We start from the raw sequence: 21,320 nt of genomic DNA on the forward strand, positions 1-21,320 counted from the left end.
TAATAGAATTGTATAGTTTTCACCTTTTGCAAATTTAAACTGCACAAATTACAATGCTATGGTTGGTAGCTAGGAAAAGTTTAGCTGCAACCGCAACCGACCGACATGTGAAAATAAAAAAAAGGTTATTTTGTTTTCACCGAAATCATGCATTTAATATTATTTTATCTGCCCCAAATTCAACAAAGGAGATCGAGTCAAGAAATATTAAATAGATAGATAGAACAATGTTCGAGATATGTCTAGCTTAACTAAATTAAATTTCATTCTTAACAATCTCTTTTTTTTTTTTTTTTAACATTAACAAAACTTTTTAATCAATGAACATATTGCCCAAGTCGTAATCTTCTAGTTCCATTGAAGCAGTCAAATCAGTTTGGATTCGAGTTTTGAAGGCAACACGCCTAATTAAATTAATAGAGAGTTGATTGTTCTCTTCCACGGTATATATATTTTCTGTTAATTGCCATTTGACGATTACTAAATAATTTGAATATTAGAATGACAAAAAAGTTGACTGCTTGAATCCCCTCAGCAGTTGGTGTATACAAAAACCAATTCGGTCATGCAACAGCTGATTCTGAACAACATTTTAAAAAAAATGTGTTTGTAAATTAAGGTTAATACTTTTATTTTTTAAATGAAGAACAAATTACATTATTTGATAAAATAATCTACCCCTATTAAGAAAAAACAAATAAAATTGAGGTTGAAAATGTAAACATAGCCCTAACTCCTCCTACATTCGCTATTTTCACTAGGAGATGAAGCTTTTTAGGTCCTCCAAGGTAGACAATATAAATGACAAGAAACATTTGAGAAAGTGAAGGCACGAAATCAGTACCACTCCTCCATTCGTTATTTTCACTAGTAGGAAAAGAAAATTTTTAGGTAAATTTTGAAATTTAAATTATACAAACTTAGATTCAATGTAGACAGTACCAATGACAAGAAACATTTGATAAAATTAATAGATTTTGTAAGTCAACATCTTAGAAATATTCATTAAACTATAAACAGCTGTTTCTTCCTTGTACACATTTGAATTGTCCAAAGCTTAGACCATTTCATGCCACAAACTTTCAGCTTACTATCTCATCATCTATTGTCCAATCAGCAGCAAAATCATATAAAAAGAGACCAAAGAAGCAGCAAAAAAGAAGCCACAAAACTGAGACTTGGGTCCCAAAATTATCAAGCTTCTCCAATTCCAAACATGGCCACTTTCAGAAATTTAGTTTTCTTCCTATCATTTGCTTCTGCCATTGCTGCAGTCCTCTGCAACTCAGAAGGTAAAATAAAAGCATACAAGAGAAACAACAACTTTAGAAGAAAAAAACTTCAAAATATTCTTTCTTTTTGTATACATTTTCGAATTTCGGACGAATTAAACGGCGCAATTGCCTCTTTCCTTCCTTCTTTTCTCCGCTCCTGAGAAGCGAGACGAAATTTTGAGTTGCTAGGTTGATGGTTTGATGATTTTTTAGAAAGCTTGTGGTTGGAATTACAGGGGATGTTCTTTCTGCTTGGAAATCCCAACTGGTAGATCCAAACAATGTCCTCCAAAGCTGGGACCCCACTCTTGTGAATCCATGCACTTGGTTCCATATCACATGCAACCTCAATAACAGTGTCATCAGAGTGTAACATTCCTCTTAATCGTTTCTTATCACTCAAAAGTTTAGGCAGATAGATTATGATGTGTATTTAATCTTTTATACATATGATCGACTTTTTAACACAATTCTATATTTGCTCTTTAAAGGGATCTTGGCAATGCTAATCTCTCCGGACCTCTCATTCCTCAACTTGCAAACTTGCCAAATCTTCAATTTTTGTAAGATATATTCACTTCTGATCCATCTCGACATTCTTTTTTTAATCTTCGTATTGGTATAATATCATGTGTTTTAAAAATTATTTAAAGTCAACATTGTCTAATATCTTTATTGTTTTATATAGATCTATCCCAATACGAAAATTTGGTCCAACTATTAAAAATCTCTCTCAAACAAAAAGATCACTAATTCTTTCCAAGAGTAGCTTGTTGGGATGCAAATGTAATTCTTGATCTTTACTTAATATATAAGTAAAAGAAACATTTTGATTGGCTATTAATACGAGACATGTTAGAAGAAAACTAAAAACAAAGTCATACACATGCACAAATCTAGAGTGAAAAATATCGTACTATTATATAATCAGAAGATACTCGTTATCTTAATAGTTTGGCATCCAAAAATTTTTTATTTTGATGTAACATATGGAAATTTGCAGGATCGTAAATGACAACAATTTGAGTGGGGCAATTCCAAGGGAGATAGGGATATTGACAAATCTGAGAAGTTTGAGTCTGTTCAAGAACAAGTTCAATGGGCAAATACCATCTTCTTTGGGAAATTTGAGCTCTTTGCGCTTCTTGTAAGTACCTCAAAATCAATGGTCATTTTCTGAGGTTTAAAATCTCTAGTTTTTCAAATAATCTATGATGATATGGTTATATGGTTTTAAAAAAGCCTTTTCTTTCATGTAGGGAAGCGTATGACAATCATTTTAGTGGATTCATTCCTGTATCTTTTGGGGCCTTGACATCTTTAAATACCTTGTAAGCCTTTCTGTTTCCCAATTTAAGTGATGAGTACCCATTTTTAAGCTCTCTAATCTCTCTATTAATGGTGATCTAAGCAACTGGTTTTTACAGGAGATTGGACAACAACAATCTTACTGGATCCATCCCTTTGACAGTTCTTCAACTTGTTCATTTGGGCAATCTTCAGCTTCTGTGAGTTTTTGCTTCCCATCAAAATTTCCCTGTTTTTCAAATTTGTTAGCTGAAAAAAGAAACCAAAAAGTGCAAACGGAAAAAAGAAAGGCCAAGTTAAAAGTTCTGTTTTTTTTCTTTTAACTCAAATACTATTATTAAGTCGAGCTTCGGTCTCATCGCAATACTACCTTCAATAAATTCTTTTGAAATATTATGTATAACGACATTGTATTATAATTTTACCAATAAAAATTAAAACAATCATCTTTTAACGGGATAGGAATCAATCGGATATTTTGAAATTACAAGAATTAAAATAGAGGAAGATTAGAAAAGTTACAGAAAACTAGAATCAAATCTTAAATAAAAGTATTATTATCTCTCTGCTTTGTTTTTTCTCAGGAACGTTTCGAGAAATGCCTTGGCTGGAAGTGTTAGTCCAACAAATTCATCAGGTAAATGAACAAAATGACATGGTAACTAAATATGAACAGAAAGACTAAATGTTAAAAATGAATTACAAATTAAACTGTGAGAGTTATTCTGCTACTGATCTGATATCATTAACTTTCCAAATCCTGTTTCTGATGAACTGCAGAGTTTGTAGTAACTACAATAATACAAGACCCACAAGCTCAAAAGTAAAGTTGAGAAAGGAAGATGAAGAGACATGGCAGAACCTTGAGATTAGAAAATAAAAACTGTGGGATTTCTGTCTGAATCCCACAACTCTTCATAGATTGTGTAATAAATAATAATAATAATACTGTCTATAGAAACAGATGTACCTGTTGTCATTTCATTTCAGGTTTTGATATCAATAAATCTTTTCTTTTCTTTTTTTACAGCAGCTTTGATGGGTAAAGTAAAATGAACTTTCTTTGCAGGTTGTGATTCCTGGTGATGATTGATTTTGTAAGTGGGAAACAGGGTCAAAATCAGATCTGTTTAGAATTAGAATTAGAAATGAAGTCCACACTTCTAGAAGATGCTTTTGAAATACAATTTCAAGAAAAAAGAAAATGGATAGATAAGAAGCAAAATCAAAGGGAATTTAGCTGTTTCGCTTTTTTATCATCAACATGAACCAGCTGGAGCTGCTCCAATTCATCATTGTTTTTACTTTTTAACCAAATGGTATATATATAAATATATATATTCTTATGCTTTGGCCCATGTGTGCAAATTTTTTCTCTTACATATTTTTTCAAATAAGATACTATGCTTTATGTCTAAAGTTCACCTTTTTTAATACTAACAAAAATCAAATAATAAAAGTTCACATGATTAGTAAGGATAATGTGTACTTTGGAAGGTAATTTCGTATTTCTAACGATCTTCCCTCGAACAAAATATCACATACTTCTCCTAAATAGTCGACTATGTATCAACTCTTAGTTTGGTCGAGATTTACTCTTTATTGCTACTAACTCCTCTCTCTTTTGGAACACATCATGTATGATATCTAGGTCATCAACTTCTTTGTGCCCATCTGATATTCAAGTCATCTCTTCCTATATAGGACCTTGTATATCCTTAACTATGGAGCATAATGTTGTGGATCACATTGTGGAATATGCACAATGTTCACCACTCCTTGCACCCTTTTTAACTATCCTCCTAATCTCAGACAAAGATCATCAATTAGATAGTCAACATTGTCTAACTGAGCTCTACTACTCGCCATTTTTGTCTGACATCTAGAGCTCATCCACAATTTCATATGGCTATGTCTCCAAGACTCATAGCATTTCTTTGTTTAGTACTTGAGGATTCTACCCTACACGACTAAGTTTGGGTCAGATTCTAACAAGGCAATCTGCGCTTTTTGTAATGTCTACAATGATATTGTCCACTTTGGATATAAGTCTTAATAGATTTTTTTTTTCACCTAAAAGGTTTCATACAAATTGAGATGTTGTCACTCACTTGTATATCACATATTTGGGTTTTGTGGAGCCCAAATCATAAGAAGACTCATTGGAATGTTGTTTTCAAAATATAAAGGAAAATTGAGAAAGAGAGTAAAGAAGAGCTACATCACATGAGCAGCCAAGAAGCCATGAAAACAGTGCTTAAGGTGAGGTGCTATCCACGGTGCCATGCTCCATCCTAGAGTGTTGACACTACAACTTGAAGCATCTTCGTCTAATGTTGGAGCGCCATGATACCCACTTATAAGACCATGATGTTAGTTCGCTAACCAACAAAGTCTAGACGTTTCCTATTTAAATGAAGCTTTTTCTCTCTCTCTAGATGTTAGTCGTTAGTGGCTGCCAAGGATAAGTGAGAGAGAGAGAAGGGAACGACAATAGTTCTTCTTTGGAGAGTGAGAGGACTTGCCCTTAGAGAGTCAGGTAGGTATTTTTAGGGTATCTAGAAAAAGCTTATTGTGACATAGTCCAGAGCTTGAGACGAACCAAGATAAATCTAGTTTGTTAGTTTTTCTTTCCTTACTTTGGTTTAATTCCTTCTATTAAGGTTTAACTGTTTATATGCTTCTAACTATGGAAGAGAAATTGGTTAGGTCTGCTCTAACTTGAAAAGGAATAGTTTCCAACGCCACGAGCCTTTCGTTTATGTAGCCAATATGAGACTTTGGTTATACTCCCAACAATTCAAATATAGGATTTTTACACTCTTAAAAGGTTCCCTCCATAGATTAGAATCTCGATGAAAGAATTTTTCAACAAATAACTTACCATCGTTGCAAGACTATTGAAAGAAAATTTTAAATTACAACTTATAATGATAACATAGTGTCTCAAAGAAAATGTCATATCGAGATAAAGTTTGAATAGGTCAACGGTGAAACGTGTGGATTATAGTTTCGAAGAGTCAAGGGGGGAGAAATTGGTTTTTTGTGTGATTAAACACCGAATGGGGTGTGATGGACAAAACCTTGTCCTTGAGATGTCTAACCAAAGACTAGAACAAAACTTTTTCCCTTCATTATTTGTTTGTTACACCTTTTCATAAAGAATTGAAAAGCAATGGGAGGGAAAACAAAAGATATTATTAAAGTAGTTTTTTTTTTGGGTAGTCAAAGTCACTTCTTTTAAGGACACATGTTTATCATCATTAATATCCTACCCATCTAATCTAACATCATATTCAAATGGTTGGATTTCATTTCAATGATTACTACCCACCATTTCTTTTTCTTTTTTTTTTTTTTATTTCTTTTGGTTTATTTGTAATACCTTACCATAAAAACAATAAACAGTTAAAATGTTGAAAATGTGATACAACTCATTTATTCATCTAAATGTCATAACTATATAAAAAAAAACATATTATATCTTTACCATACATACTAAATATAAAATTTTCATGTGGAGTTTAAAAGATTAAGAATGATATTGGTTTATTTGATAATGAGTTAGTATTTTCTATTTAAGCATGCTGACTAACTTTATTTTAGTTCACGGCTAAGTAAAAAAAAAAAATCGAAGAAAAGAGGTGTATTTTCATGTGAGTATAAAATATTTTATTGACAATTTATGAGATATTATATTTAACCAAACTATACGAATCAAATTGAAAAATTTTATAACCCTATGAATTTTTTTTTTTTTAGTACAACATGTCGGGTTGGGGGATAGAACTCACAACCTCTTGGTTGGAGGTACATGTCAATTACTACTGAGCTATGTTCGCTTTGACAAAAATTAAATTCTAACTTAGTCTGAACCACAATGATATTTTATGTAAGCTCAAACCATAAGAACCAAATTGATAATTTTAAGTAAGCTCAAACCATAACAGCCAAATTGAGATTTTAACTAATTCTGAAATGTTAGATCAAAATAGAAAATGAACAAAGGTTTAAGGATCAAAATCAAACTTTTAAAGTTCAACTCATAAAAACACCTCTATGTGTTTTAGCTTCATAAATAGTTTAGGGTTTCTAATGTTTATATAATTTTTTTCTTTTTCTTTTTATTATTATTATTTTAAAATTCTATCAGTAGTATATTGAATTTTTTCAATCATGACTTACCTTACTGCATGATAAGATTCACTGAGAGGATGATAATGTGACATTAATATTTATTTTTTTACATAGTAACTTGATCAAAGTACGTACCTTTTCTTAATCTTTGATAGGAAAATTGAATGAGATATTACCCTAAATAAATATGGAAATCCTTATGTCGTGAACATAGGACTCTATGATAATATCTATAGGGAGATTTAATTTTGTGTCGTTAATGTTTCTTTCAAAGCAAAAGCAAAAGCAAAAACAAAAACAAAAACAAAATTTTGAATTTAGTTTTGGTTTGTTTGATGAAAATGGAAAGTCAAAACTAAAAGATGTGGAGGGACCTATTTTTATGAAGCATTAGGCATCAAAAGAAGAGTCCTCAATCCTCACAGTCACATGCAATCTGCAATCACACTTCCTTTTCTTCACACCTCTAAGTGGTCCTTTTCCCATTCTAATCCTTCCAACAAATTACATTTTCCTTTTCCCTCCTTTTTAAATTTCAAAAACATCATTAAATCTACTTTAAATTTTATATCTATTTATACTGCGAACCGGAATATAACTTAGTGAATCAAAGCTTTGATCTCCAACTCTTACATTTGTTCAACTAAAAAAATAATATTTTAAAAGAATGCACTATGATTTAACAATATTTTATTACAACATGTTGGGGAGAGGTATATGTCAATTACCGCTGAGCTATGTTCGCTTTAACTATAATTAACTATGATTAAAAATGAATCATTTGAGAGTTGAAAGAATATCTTTTTTAGTTCTATATAGAAATTTCAAAACATGGTTAATGTTGTTGATGAAATATGTGATAAAAATATTATCGGAACAGCCATTTTTACCATATTCATGAAAAGAAATTTTGAAATTTTGTCAATATAAGTTAGCTATATATGTGTGAAAATATAACCCTCTTTTGTAGTCGAAGAACAATAAAGGAAGATGCTTTGCCTTTAAAAGAATTAATGTGAAAGTAAAGTATTCCATTAGTTACTTTCAGTTCAAAATCATTCAAATGTCAAACAAAATTAAGGAGGCCCTTAGTTTAAATGCCACAAAAAAAAAAAAAGAAAGAAGCCTTTGAGAAAGATACTTCAAAATTTAAAAATTTAGACACAAAATTTTTAATAATTAATGACTTTATTCTTTTGCTTTTTTACGCATAAGAGTAAAGGTAAGCGAATAATTATGTACTAATTAGTAAATAGTTTAACTGTATGAGGTTATTGACAATTTAATAAGATATGAGAGTAGAAAAGATGAGTGTATACAATGACATTTTTTTCTTCCAATTTACGTTGATTGATAGTCATTCGGTAGGAATAAAAGTTTAAAGACTTTATTTTGGTCCATGTTAAAAGTAACCACTTATTTTCATTTTTATCTCACGTCTTCCAATCATAATTTTTGCATGATATTTTAGGAGATGTAGTCATAAATTCGGAGACTAAAATACACGAAAGTTGAAAATATAAAAACCACAATAAATGTTTTGAATCGTCCTAGCAGTAAATATCTCGTCATTCCTTCACGAACTTGGGAGATAAAATTATAAAAATAATCATAATGGGATTCCTTCCGACCACCACGAATCTCAAAAGAGAGACATTATTCGGAAATTCCATCGGTCCTATAAAACTATGCTACGCCCACCAATACCAAAAAGATAACACAATACCATATTCTTTTATGGGTCAAACTTTCTTTTTTCTAAAGTTTTATCTTTTTCATTAAAAAAAAAAAGTCATTTTTAATAATTAAGGAGGGAAAAACCCCCACCATGAAGCAAGAAGAACCCTATTTTTAGCAAGCGTGGGATTCTTCGTACCACTCACCCATTTTCTTCTCTGCTCCTTATTTTTAAAATGTATTTATGAATGGTATTTCAAACAAAATATATATATATATATTGTTCTTTGACTTTTTGTTTATATAATTATTGGAAAAATATATATTAAAATTTACCTCACATTGTAGTCTATAATAATGGTTTAACGCAATAATAAAATATAAAGGGTTGAACTCACTATCTACTATTTGAATCCACTCGTGAATAATGGTTTCATTATTTTGACTTCACTTGTGGGTGTGGTAAATAATTTTGTCATATTTACAAAGAATAAGCTATAGAAATATGATAATTTTGTTGGGTGAGTGTAGAATTCGGATATGTATTAGAAAATGTAGGTTGATGATATTTATTTAAAAAAAGTTGTTCTGAATTGTGCTCTTAAAATAATTTTTAATTTCGAGGAGTGCTTCTTTAACAATGACAAGTGATTAGCGATTAAGAATAAGTTCAAAGTCTTTCTTCATGAATAGTGTAAATTAAAAAGAAAAAACACAAACACCATCTTATTGCTCTTCTTACCATATTCCTATTTGTTCAAATTTTGTTAGTTTTTAAAAACAAAGGAATAAAAGGAGAAGACATTGGGTGGGTATGAAGGTGGTGTCACATTCCATCAACAGGAGAGGACCACATTTGACAAATTTGTCCCTCTACCAAATTTTTTCTTCCCACCACATCCCCTTTCTATCAAATTTATTACCCAATTGCAAACACACTTCCTCATATAATTATTTCTTCTACTACTTCAATTTGGAATTTTTCCCTCTTTTTTTTATACTCTTCCCATTATATTGATCTAGTGTTCACTAAACCAAGAAATTAAATAGTAAATTAACAAATTCAACCCCATAAATCTATTAGAATCGTTACCTTAATATTAGACACTAAATAGGATTTTAATTAGAAACTTATTAGAACCCGCCAACATAAATAATTTAGTGATAATTAACATATATTTCTTTCTTTATCGTCGTACCTCGATCCTGAAATAAAGAGGGAGAGAGAGAGTTTTATTTGGAAGGTAAAAAAAAAGAAGTTTTTACAGTTTTTTGTGTGGTACCAAATGGAAAATTGGGAGAATTTAGAGGGGAAAGTATGCAACAAAAACAAGACGTCAAGAGTGGTACACAACACTAAGCCATTGGGCAGCCCCTTTTATGGGCTCTATAAAATTCTCCTTGTATAAATATATATATCCCTTACTTCTCTGTGTGTGTGTTTGTGAAATTAAAAAGCTTCAGTGGTTGAAAATGGCGAGGCTTCTTCTTCTTCTTCTTCTTCTTCTTCTTGTGCTCTCAAACTTGTTGGTCCCCATAACACCCAACTCTGAAGGTGATGCTTTGTACGCGCTGAGAAGAGCAGTCAAGGATCCAAACAATGTCTTACAGAGCTGGGATCCCACTCTTGTGGATCCTTGCACCTGGTTCCATGTCACCTGCGACTCCGATAACCACGTCACCCGCCTGTACGTCCCTCGTCTTCTGTTCAAACTCTTGCAAATTAGATGCATGTTTTCGTAAATCACTTTTAGATTCGAGATGTGTGTGCAATCTTTTGGTGCAGTGATCTCGGAAATGCAAAGCTGTCTGGCAACTTAGTTCCTGAGCTAGGGAACCTCGGACACCTTCAGTATCTGTAAGTCTCGACTTAAGCTTTTAAATTCAATATTAGTTTGATATGTCTTAGAACAAGAAGAAGTTGTTTCAACAATATCGTTTTATCACAGTTTAATGAAGAACTGTCTAATAGGTCTATAAATTTTCAGTCACGTATTAGTAGACAGCATGATAATTCAAAGACGAAGGACGTGTGGTGGTGGTGTCGGAGGTGACTATGAAAATTGAATGACTAAAATTGTAATTTAATGGAAAATTTAATATGGGGTGGGGGAAATAGAAAGTTGAATTAGGGATGGTGGTGATAATGAAATTGAATGTGAAGTTTGGATTTGGGAAACTCATTGATTGCAAACTTTAATGCGTTTGGGTGTGGTTGTTCTTCTTCACTTGCAGGGAATTGTACATGAATGAATTAGTGGGTCCCATACCCAATCAGATCGGACGGCTGAACAGCCTCATCAGCTTAGATCTCTACCACAACAATCTCACTGGGCCCATTCCTCCTTCCCTCTCCAACCTCTCCAATCTCAACTTTCTGTGAGTCTCCTCTCGTTGTCATTCGTCTATTACACATCTTTAAAAGTTGAGTTATCAAACTTATAATTTAACCAATCAAATTCCAAAATGGAACTACAGGAGATTGAATGGGAATAGGCTCACCGGAAGAATACCAAGGCAACTCACCAAACTTGGCAACCTCAAAATCATGTTAGTATAACCTTCTTGTCATTCATTCGTCCGTCCATCGATGTTGTCACCTTAGATGACATGTTATAATCTAGCTGTTCCATCTTCACAGCGATGTGTCGGATAACGATTTGTGCGGGACGATCCCGACATCGGGCTCCTTCTCCAAGTTTTCAGAGGAAAGGTGATTATTGATCGATTTGATTAGTTTTTACAACCCCATTCTCCTAATAAATGTTTCTTTGACCGAGTTGCTGTGTTTCAATGTAGCTTCAAGAACAACCCGAGATTGGAAGGGCCAGAACTGATGGGGTTTGTGAGGTACGAAAATGGAGGAAGCTGCTGATGTTTAACTTAACGTGGTCGCTCTCGGTTGAAAGGGAAAAGAGGTTTCTGTATTTAAGTAAAACAAGTATGACTTATAGTACTCCATATCAAAAGATTGCAATGCAAGCATTTGGGAGGTCGATCAGTTTCTAATACATCGAGGCAGATGTTTGAGGATTGAACAATGTTGTAAAAGAAAAGCCTGCACATTATAAGCTGTAGGGAAGAAAATGCAAAGAAATTACTAATCCAAATCTTGCGTTAACACAAGATCAGTAACCCGTAACTTGAGATTAAAAAGAATCTCAAAAAGAATCTCACATATAAATGTAAACTTAGGGTCACGGTTCGAACCTACCTCGTTACCCAAAAACGCCTAAATTCATATACAAATAAATAAATAGTAATACAAGCAAATCGATAACAAGTGTCATCTGAAGTTGAATTTGTATACACAATCTTCTCATATCAATTGAAGAAATGCCACTTGATCCATGAATGAAAGAAGAAAGTCACAATACATTCAACATTTTGTAGAAGCATTAATTTCTCAACCTAGAAAGTGTAAACTAAAGGGTACAAAATTGGAAGGGAAAATAATTTGTTATTGTGGGTTCTTTTTGGGGGGTGGTAGGGGGGATTTTTCTCTCTTTTTCACCATAAATTGCTTGGGGAGATACAAAACTCGTTGGGTGATGAACGAAATGGCAATTATTTAAATAATTACGAGCCAAGTGGTCATCAATCATCATGAGATGAGAACAGAATAGATGAGGAATTATTTACAACATAGGAAAGACCTGTACTGGATGATGGTTGGAAACAACTAACTTTTGGCCCCGACCATTTCTGACTGCCATCAACAGACAATGATCTCCACATAAGGTTTCATCAATCTGCACCTGTTTCAAATAAATGCATCAATGTTGGAAAAAACAAGACACACATTCTCAGAAACAGAAGACAAAGCTAATGATGTCAAAACAAGCCACAGATCTTTCTTTTTTCTCTATGTTTCCAGTCTTTACCATAAAAGAAGGCAATCTCTTGCTGATTTGTTTCAGTTTTATCCTACTCAACCTAATTCCAAGCAATTACTCGACTCAGCACAGTTCAACAGTTATGAGTTCCTTATGAACCCATTTCCCAGTTACCCAGAATACTATCGATCTCCTTCTATTCACGTCAAACTACCCCGCATCGCTTCCTAACATGCTTCCACTGGGTCTCATTCCTCGTCCTCAGTACGTCTATGATGTCCATCTCAATTGACCTCATCTAATAGTTAGTACAAAGGGGAGAAAGAATATCCAAATCTAAATCTCTGTGTAGGCCAAGGTTGGACAATGACAAAAATCAAAGAAAGATATATTGCATTTGACTGTCGCTGTTGTTGCATGTAATATTTCGATGCTTGGCACAAATTAATAAGTTTTCAGTAACTCGTGTACCTTATCATTGCTAGACATCCATATAGATTCAAAAGCTATGAGTTTTCGATATGAATACTAATAGCAAAGCAACATGGTTACTAATTATCTACTTGCAAACAAAATATGCTAAGATCATTATCAATTTATTAATGTCCAATCAAGCATTAAAAATAATAAAATTTGTGGAATCTAGAAACAGAATAAGTAAAATATCTTTTGAGAATCAAATATCCAGGTGCCTAGTCCATGCATTTTCGGCAGTTAACTGAGATGGTCCATAAACTACTCCAAACTGAAATTAATGCCACTTCTCATATTAATCCAAGAAACTACACATTCAACCACCACGTGCTTCAATTTAAAACCACAAATATTGAGGTTTACCTGAATAATCACAATTCATATAAAACCTAATTCACGAGATATCTTAAGAGAATTAGGATAACTAACTTCCAGACATGGAGATAATCAATGGCGAAGGGTTTTCTTACCTTTAACTTGCAGGACTTGGACCACATTCTCCGAACCTGTTGATGGATGACTCTGGTTGTTAGATAAGGTAAGTGGTGTCAAGGGAGGTGACGTCGTGTCTAAGGCCATTGCAGAAGATTCAGAAGTTTCCAGAGGCTTTGACTCATGAAATAAGGTATCTGTCTCCCTAGGGCTCCTTGAAGGAATGGAGAAACTGCGTGTGATGGTTTGGAGGGGAGGCATTGGCAATGGAGACGCTGTACTCCTTACTACAGTTTTAGTGGCAGTAGAGAGTCCTTGACTTTTGGATACCAATGGAGCCGAGTGACCAACTAAACCTGAAGGTCTTGACGACTTATATGTTGAACTAATGGGAGGCCTAGGAAGCTCATGAAGCTCATTTATTTTAGGTGAGGAAATAAAAGTAGGGGAAGCAACTGGGGACACTTTTGGTGATGATGATAAAGGTTGGGGCATTGGATTTCGTAAGAGAGGTCCTGAAAACAATTGGGGGTTTTCGACTGGAACAGATTTGTTAGCTGATGGCTTACCTATTAGAGGACCCGAAAAGGCTAGTCTCTTAATTTTTTTAGCATAAGAAGCTGCAGCTGGACTGTGCCGTGGCAACCCATCAGACAAAGGAGGAGGTAACTGAGTGGATGCTGTGTTAGTGTTACTCTCCTTGAGTACAGACTGCGTCTTTGCAGCACCATGTCCTGACATATTTTCATCTCCGACTAACTTGTCGTACTTCCTAGGTTCCAGTGGTGACGAATGCCGCCACAAATTTTGCTGATGTATCGTCTGTATGGCGTTAGGCACCGGGTTTCCGGGGCCCCCAGAAACTGAACCCTTTGTATCAGCTGGGGTGGGTAGAACATAAGTGTGGAACTTCCGGGTTGATGAAAGCCGCATCTGTCTTATTCTTTCAGCAGCATCAAATCTTTTTTCAGGAAAAAGTGGGGCAGATTGGCTTGTTGTTCTAGCACCAAAAGAAAAGGAATTCCTACGATTTCTGTCAAGATTTTCCTGCAGGAAGCCACATTGAAAAGAAATCACTGACGATGGCAGACTTCATGTTCTTTGTACTTTCATGTATCAATGATATTAAATGTGAAATAGGAACAGAAACTAAGCTATTTACAAAGGCCAACGCTTCATCAAGAAGAAAATGCTAAACCAACATTAAAAATAAGTAAAGTGATATTTAGAAGTCTGCACGATCAATGCAATAAATGATAACTCTCCGTGATGACAAAATATCTAAAGATAATTTTAAAAAAATAAAATAATCAATAGCCACACCACATTTCAGCACATCCTAAAGAAGGGAATAAATTTTAAATGGAGTCATAATTAATACAAAAAGTACAAGAAGAATACTATGTTTACCTTCACAGCTTCCACGTGGTGAAATGCAAGATCTGGCTGATCCAACTGCATCAATGACACATTACTCAATTAGCAAATACTTGAGAGCTTAAATCAACAACTAAACCATGTAAGATGTTTTTCCCCTACACATATATTCTGCTTTTCCCACACACTACATAAACATGATGCAAAGCATATCATCATCCCAAATGCAAAATTGGTAAAGATAGACTTGGGTGCTTTTTTCCTAAAGATTGTGAGTATTCGAGTTATATATACACCACAACTAATCTTATGGGACAACTATGACCTTACAATATTTGCATCAAGAAATCCAGAGAAAGTACTTTAATATCTCGGATAGGTGACCATCATGGGTTTATAGACACATGACCTCAAAGATATCTACGATTATAGCTTATCCCTTTCATCAGTTGGCCAACTAAGTGGTTACAAAAGAATTTAGTTCTTTAGATAAATCAACAAAGACCATATACAATAAGTTGTTTTCCTAAACCCTATTTCAGATGTCTCCACAAAATGCACAGATGAAAGGAAAGACCTTCTCAAATTATTGGGTCAGTGTTATAAATTAAACAATCACCTCAGGACTTCGAAATGTTGAAATATCAGGATCATGATCATTTTGCCCATAATCAAAGCTTAATTCCCCATCATCACCATCATCATAACCATCATCATCATCAACACCATCATTATTCCCATAATCGACATTGTCGTCTTCTAGTCCACTGAATCGGTAATCAATGTGCTGCTGTTCTGTCAGCAATTTGACATGTGGTTCCACAGATTCAAGAGATTTAAGTGCCTTCTTGAAGAAAGATAGCTGTTTTCAAAAAGATGGTGTGAATCATCAAATAGAGAATGCATAGGACGGTCCTAAAGAGGAAAAAGGAGAAGACCCATGAAATAGACAACTGAACCTGAGCAGCATGGTGACGAGCAGCCTGCGTGAGAAGACTATGAGACTGTCCTTGCTTCAACGATTTCAACCGGAAAACAAATAAGGTTGCCTCATCATCATATTCCTCTCGAGCTGTTTGCAACTGTTGCGATGTAAAGCTCTCTCCTTTAACAGTCTTTGACCTCCCCTTCTCCTTGTGCCTCAGTCTCATGTACTCGTATACTTCTCTGTGAATTATACAATGAAATGGGAGAACATCATCGACAGAACATTAATCACCAACCTGGCTCTCATATGCACAGGGGTTAAAGTACACATGGGCTTAAGTAACAACAGTTATTTGCAACAAACCTTTTCTCGTCACATTGTCTCTTCATCTCCTGCATCCAAGGAAAGGCCAGTATGGCATCAATATTCACAAGATTGTCAAAATTGAAACAATTATACAATTTGATAAAACAGTATTGTTAATTCACAGCGTGCCAAAGGGGTGCAAGCTATTCATAAACAAAATAAAATATAAATGGCGTACAGGAAAAGGTACAAAACCCAGAGAGAAATCTAGATCATAGTCATAATATGTTATACATAGATAATTCAGTAATCATGTTGAGGTTTAAATACAATTCAATAACCATGTGAAGATTTACACACATCCCCACAGAAAAGTTGCAAATGCATACAACATAGGAAATTAACCAACGACCAAGAAAATGGCAAAAGGATAACAACTGAAAACAAGAAAATAATCTGTCGTGAAACTGATAGGCCTCAGGTCACAAAGTTTTACACTCATAAGAGAGGAAAGAGAAAGGGGGACCATGCAGTGAGTGAGGGTATATGATTTGTGGACCCCAAAGAATATTGTTATTTAGGGAGGGAGAGTCATGAGGTATGTTTTTGCGAGTGCTTTATAGAGTCGGAGGTTGGATAGGAGGGGTATGTTTTTTATATCTTTTGTGAGGCTCATATTTTGAGAGTTCTTGGGAGAGTTGAGGAGCTCTCGAATCTCCCATGGTTTACTCTATTATCATAAATAAGATCGAGTTTTTTCAGAAACTTGCATGCATCGAACGCTTGAACATGTGACAATTTGAGATAATTAGCTACAGTGAACAAGGCCTTCATAATTTCTTTGAAAAGTTCAGATTTATAATTTGGAAAAATTTTCAACCTTCAGTGAAGAATCCTCCATTTACTACCCAAAACAAGAAAAGAAAAAGGAAGAGAAAAAATTATCTCAGCCTTTTAAGACTCTTTTCCTGGGTATTCCACTATCCAGTAGGTGCCATCCCAGTAAAAATATCCCACAAACAACTAGAGGGTAGGGGATGGGAACAGCAGTCAACCACAAACATTCACCATTTAGAAGTAGTGGTAATGTGGCAGTGGCACTCGCTCAATCTTCAGCATAATATTCTTTTTTTAGATAAGAAACAACTTTGTATTGATCAACAGAAAGGTACAGCCTCAATCTTCAGCACAATATTCACTGAAGGATAAAAACAATATAATCATTGCCATAAATGGCAACTGGATAATATGTTGCTGAGAACTGGATGCCCATACATACGTGAATGCTCAAACAATATCAGGATTTACGATTGTGGATCATTAAATTTAACAACAGTAATAAATAACAAACCAATGTCCACAAACAAGGTAGTATGGCCAGTTGCAGAATTAATGCACTATACAAGATCTGAAAGAAACACTAGCCAAATACAATTAGATAAACAATCCATCTAGACATACCTCAACTGTTCGAAGTTGATTCAGAAGAGATTCAGATGGACGAGTTATTGTTTGTGAAATATGAGAACGCTGACAAATTGAAGCAGTATTCAATTTTAGCCCTCAAAACCAATAAATTTGGCATCAGATAGACAGACAGACAAATAGAGAGAGAGAAGCCAGCTCACATATCGATCAACAAGTTTCTGGAGCTCAAATTGCACCTTTCCCAACATTAGCAGAACCTTACCTGCATGGAGGTAAGAAGATACGTAACACATCATTCCCAAGCTTGAGATAGAAATAAATAAGCCAACCACACTAGGAAATTATCCAACGAACAATTAAGCTTCAAACAGGAAGTATCTTCATGCAATTAGCATAAATTATTCTAGAAAAATTATGAATTAGCAAACGGATAGCTATAAGTTAAAATAATGAGGCATCCACAAAATTAGAAGATGATAAAAATAAAAATAAGAGAGAGGGAGAGATAGGGAGAGAGAGAAGAGAATAGAAGTTAAACTAAAAATGTCTACCTAAAATAAAGACAAGCAGAACTGAAAAGGATGCACCAAAATCTCAGGACTTAACAGTTAGCACCAATTCAAAAACCAGGCAAAATGCTTGAGACCATAATGGTCGCAGCATAGATTGCAAGAAGAAATACGAGCAGGCATTTCCATTAACAACACCCTCAATGAGAGCCCCAAAATATTTTTCATTTAGTTTTTCATCTTCACAGTAGATTTATTTGGCTAAAAAGGCATATGAGTACATTTATTTTATGATGATTAATGTCAATTAGACCATTTAATGTACAACTAGCTTCACCATCATTAACACCACATGCCTATTATAATTAATGGCATTGAAAAAAAATTTACATTTAACGTACCACTATCTTCATCATCATTCAGTGCTGTTTTCTCAAGAAGACATGCACCCATTTCTTGTAATGAGACTGAGAATTCTGAAAATAAAGTACAACTGTTAGATAATGAAGTTACAGGACTAGTCATACCAACCTGGTTAGAGATCTTAAGATCTGACATACCCATAGGCCCAATATCAAAACTAAATACAATGGAAGTAAAAGAATCATGCTACATTGTGCATTCAAAGAAATCCCACAAATCACTTTGCTCCAGATTTGAAAATTACCCACCACGAATGATAATTAACAGTGCAACAACATTGGCTAAGAAGAGCCACAGAATTCACGTCATTGAGCATTGTGCATTATAGCATCCTATTTATGATTCAATAATATTGGTGGCAATCTCGATCATTCATTCCTTTGCATATATACTGAAATTAAGCTTATCACCAAATCTACAATAGAATAAGACCATTGCAGACGTAATGCATAATTAGTATCATATTGCATTTTGTTCACAGAGAAAATGTAAGTGAAATATGCACATCATTACATCAAAATGAAGTAAAACTGAATGGATAGGCGCTGTTGATTCAAACAGCTGGAAAGAGATATACAGGAAAGTTAACTGAAAGTCAATAAGTTGTAACAATTAGTTGATCTAAAAGTTACCGTAAGCACTATTTTCTGTAGCGGCAGCTGCAGAAAGTAAGCTGTCATAACAGTCTCTCATTTCTTCCATGTCCTGAAATCACAAGGCCAGACTAAGCAGTAAGAATTTGATTATATTAATCAACACCTAAAACAAGCCTTAAAAGCACTAAAGCTTTGAATAGCATTCCTACGATGATTTGCTAGGAGATTAACCCCACCCCGGGCGGAAAAATAAAAGGAAGAGAGAGAGGAGAGAAAAAGAGAATCCAATCTCTTCCCACCACAGCCAAAACCCTAAAATTCCCATTTCCATTCTTCCCCGCACATCTAATAATCTCAATTATTCGCCAGACACAAATTGAAGAAACACAATCCCGTTAGTAGGGATCAGTTCCACAGCTAGAAAGTTCACAAGAGTGAGAAGATAAGAAAAACCCAGGAAGAAATTGAAGAAATGTCGGAGAGCCCCCTCATAGATTTCGCTAATTCCCGCAATCCCCAGAAAGCCCAAAAGGGTAAAAGCAAAATACCCGAGAAGCCTGAGCAAGCTCATCCAATTGAGCCAAAGGACGAAGATCTATACGGTCCTTAGCTTCGTGCTTGTGCAGTCCTAAACCCCGCAACTTCCGCAAAGAAGTCTTCATAGCTGCTCCTTTCTGGTGCGTCCCTCCACGAAATCGGAGAAGGCGAAAAGAAATCGAAGAAATTCGAAGTCGAAAAGGGGAAAAAGATACGCAGAGAGTAGGAAAGTGGAAGATGAAGAAAAGCCATCAATGCCACTTTTTTCTTCGTTCAAACTCCTCCATTCTCAGCTTGCGTCAGCCAGAAATGGAAGACCCAAATATCAATAAATAAATTTTTATTATTTCCAATTTGATCGAAGGAAAAAAAAATCCCAAAGCTTCGTTCTTCTTCTCCCTCTTGACTTCTCTTTTCCATTTTATTAAAAAAAATGTATTCTTTCAGATTTAGTGTCTGAACGCCACGTAGTAGTGCGCAAAATTAGTGGAATTGATCATTTCCGTTTGACTGTGATTTAGAATTTTTTTTTTTTATTTATTCTGATTTAATTAAATATTATTGTTGTAATCTTCGAATCATATTTTAATTATTATAAAATTCCTTTTCTTTGCGTTCCACAATCAATGGTCAATTGCTGCTCTGTTCATTTTCCATTCCATCATTAGTTTTAATTATTCATAATATTCAATTCGTTTTGTTTGGTACTTATTTTCCTTTGCGACTATAATTTGTAAATATATTGTTTTTTTAATTATTTTTAAGATTTTAGCTAAATTATATTGAATTTAAAAATGTATGCAAGTACTTTATATACTGTTATGTTGACATTATTTGCTGGTCATGTCATATTAAAAATTTATAGATGTAATTGAATAAAATTATATATTTCGTTGATACACTTAGACTCTAAATAATTATTTATCATAACCTTTAATTGAAACGATTAAATAAATTGGAAATGAATGAGCAAATAATTTGTTCAAATTATATTTTAAATAATATTTTATAGGATAAATCAAAATTTTATTTCGTGGATTTTCATGTCATGTCTATGTGGTTCTTAAATATAAATCAGTCACTCGATGGAAGTTTTATTTTGTCAAACCGAACTAAAAATAAATTTAATTTTAAATATAGAGATGTTATTATAAAACATATAATCGAACTATATTAAAATAAAATATTTAATTTTGTTTTTCATTTTTTAATTTAATTAATTAATTTATTTTTTTGTTTTTTTTTTTGTTTTTTTTTTGAGTTGAACAAGACGTTTAAGCAAAACTTATAAGTGCCATAAAAAATTCCTAACATGAATATAAAAGTTTTAGTTTAATATTTTTGGGACAATAAAGTATAAAAATATAACAATAAAGATGTGGCGGAATAATAATTCAATATGATAGTTAGGGAATTGAAGGCCAGCCGAATTTCCGACATTTTAATTCATTACAATTGAAAATTATATTTACTTCATGAGTTATTTCTTGCACGCAAATTATTATTTAAAAAGAAAAAAAAAAAAAAAAGAAAAGGCCAACAGTTTTCCTATCGTAGCTTGTATTATAAATTTCGTCTTGTATTTTTAGCATCCTACATGGTTAGTTATTGGACTATTTGTCATGCCACTAAAATATAAATAAAATAATATTAATCAACAAGGTAAATTATAAACATAAATATTGGTACCTGCTTATTTATCAAAATTTGTAACTTTTTCAATTGATAGCTAGATCGTCTTGCTCTATTTAAATTATATTTCATAAAGTATCGCATTATTTAATATTGATGACAAAAGTTTAAGATAGAGTACAATTTAAAGTCGAAGCACACAATTAGTTTTTTTTTTTAAGATTTAAATACTATTTCTGCCTGTATACTTTGAAAATGTCAATTTCGATCTCTACACTTTAAATTTTTGTTCATTTAAAATTTTTGACTTTCAAAACATTCGTTTAGACCCATATTTACATAATATTTATACACGATGGATATTTTTAATATAAATTTATGGTTAAATTTTAGAAAATTTAGTAGGTCTGTCTACTAAAATTTTGATTATAATAAATGAGATAAAA

General features: G+C 33.5%; 3 protein-coding genes across 3 annotated transcripts; 2 read left to right on the plus strand and 1 right to left on the minus strand.

The window, feature by feature from the left end:
• Positions 1 to 1,133: 1,133 nt before the first annotated feature.
• On the plus strand, positions 1,134 to 3,614 carry LOC111017491 (uncharacterized). The gene is made up of 8 exons (XM_022293254.2): positions 1,134 to 1,292; positions 1,511 to 1,643; positions 1,766 to 1,837; positions 2,278 to 2,421; positions 2,534 to 2,605; positions 2,702 to 2,782; positions 3,167 to 3,219; positions 3,363 to 3,614. Exons 1-8 carry the CDS (start codon positions 1,217 to 1,219, stop codon positions 3,407 to 3,409), a joined length of 678 nt encoding a protein of 225 aa, XP_022148946.1. The 5' UTR covers positions 1,134 to 1,216; the 3' UTR covers positions 3,410 to 3,614.
• A 6,166-nt stretch (positions 3,615 to 9,780) lies between these two features.
• LOC111017455 (leucine-rich repeat protein 1) lies at positions 9,781 to 11,506 on the plus strand. Its single transcript, XM_022293206.2, has 6 exons — positions 9,781 to 10,084; positions 10,183 to 10,254; positions 10,632 to 10,775; positions 10,875 to 10,946; positions 11,038 to 11,109; positions 11,196 to 11,506. The coding sequence occupies exons 1-6, from the start codon at positions 9,870 to 9,872 to the stop codon at positions 11,269 to 11,271; spliced, it is 651 nt and encodes a 216-aa protein (XP_022148898.1). The 5' UTR covers positions 9,781 to 9,869; the 3' UTR covers positions 11,272 to 11,506.
• Positions 11,507 to 11,687: 181 nt separating this feature from the next.
• Positions 11,688 to 19,612, minus strand: LOC111017454 (hydroxyproline-rich glycoprotein family protein). Its single transcript, XM_022293205.2, has 11 exons — positions 19,254 to 19,612; positions 18,742 to 18,814; positions 18,088 to 18,162; positions 17,378 to 17,439; positions 17,211 to 17,279; positions 15,807 to 15,835; positions 15,475 to 15,682; positions 15,135 to 15,377; positions 14,549 to 14,593; positions 13,177 to 14,185; positions 11,688 to 12,154 (listed from the first exon to the last, which is right to left on the minus strand). Exons 1-11 carry the CDS (start codon positions 19,365 to 19,367, stop codon positions 12,144 to 12,146), a joined length of 1,938 nt encoding a protein of 645 aa, XP_022148897.1. The 5' UTR covers positions 19,368 to 19,612; the 3' UTR covers positions 11,688 to 12,143.
• Positions 19,613 to 21,320: the final 1,708 nt, after the last annotated feature.

Source organism: Momordica charantia, assembly GCF_013281855.1.
Source record: "Momordica charantia cultivar OHB3-1 chromosome 7 unlocalized genomic scaffold, Mcharantia_2.0 BLBB01000007.1, whole genome shotgun sequence".
NCBI lineage: Eukaryota > Viridiplantae > Streptophyta > Magnoliopsida > Cucurbitales > Cucurbitaceae > Momordica > Momordica charantia.

Excerpts from the sequence above, each read along its gene's own strand:
- LOC111017491 (XM_022293254.2), top strand. The coding sequence starts at position 1,217 with ATGGCCACTTTCAGAAATTTAGTTTTCTTCCTATCATTTGCTTCTGCC. Across the intron at positions 1,838-2,277 it reads TTGCCAAATCTTCAATTTTT|GATCGTAAATGACAACAATT; the intron begins GTAAGATATATT and ends GGAAATTTGCAG. Across the intron at positions 2,606-2,701 it reads TTGACATCTTTAAATACCTT|GAGATTGGACAACAACAATC; the intron begins GTAAGCCTTTCT and ends TGGTTTTTACAG.
- LOC111017455 (XM_022293206.2), top strand. The coding sequence starts at position 9,870 with ATGGCGAGGCTTCTTCTTCTTCTTCTTCTTCTTCTTCTTGTGCTCTCA. Across the intron at positions 10,255-10,631 it reads CTCGGACACCTTCAGTATCT|GGAATTGTACATGAATGAAT; the intron begins GTAAGTCTCGAC and ends CTTCACTTGCAG. Across the intron at positions 10,776-10,874 it reads CTCTCCAATCTCAACTTTCT|GAGATTGAATGGGAATAGGC; the intron begins GTGAGTCTCCTC and ends ATGGAACTACAG.
- LOC111017454 (XM_022293205.2), bottom strand. The coding sequence starts at position 19,367 with ATGAAGACTTCTTTGCGGAAGTTGCGGGGTTTAGGACTGCACAAGCAC. Across the intron at positions 18,815-19,253 it reads AGCTTGCTCAGGCTTCTCGG|GACATGGAAGAAATGAGAGA; the intron begins GTATTTTGCTTT and ends TTGTGATTTCAG. Across the intron at positions 14,594-15,134 it reads CAACATTTCGAAGTCCTGAG|TTGGATCAGCCAGATCTTGC; the intron begins GTGATTGTTTAA and ends TCATTGATGCAG.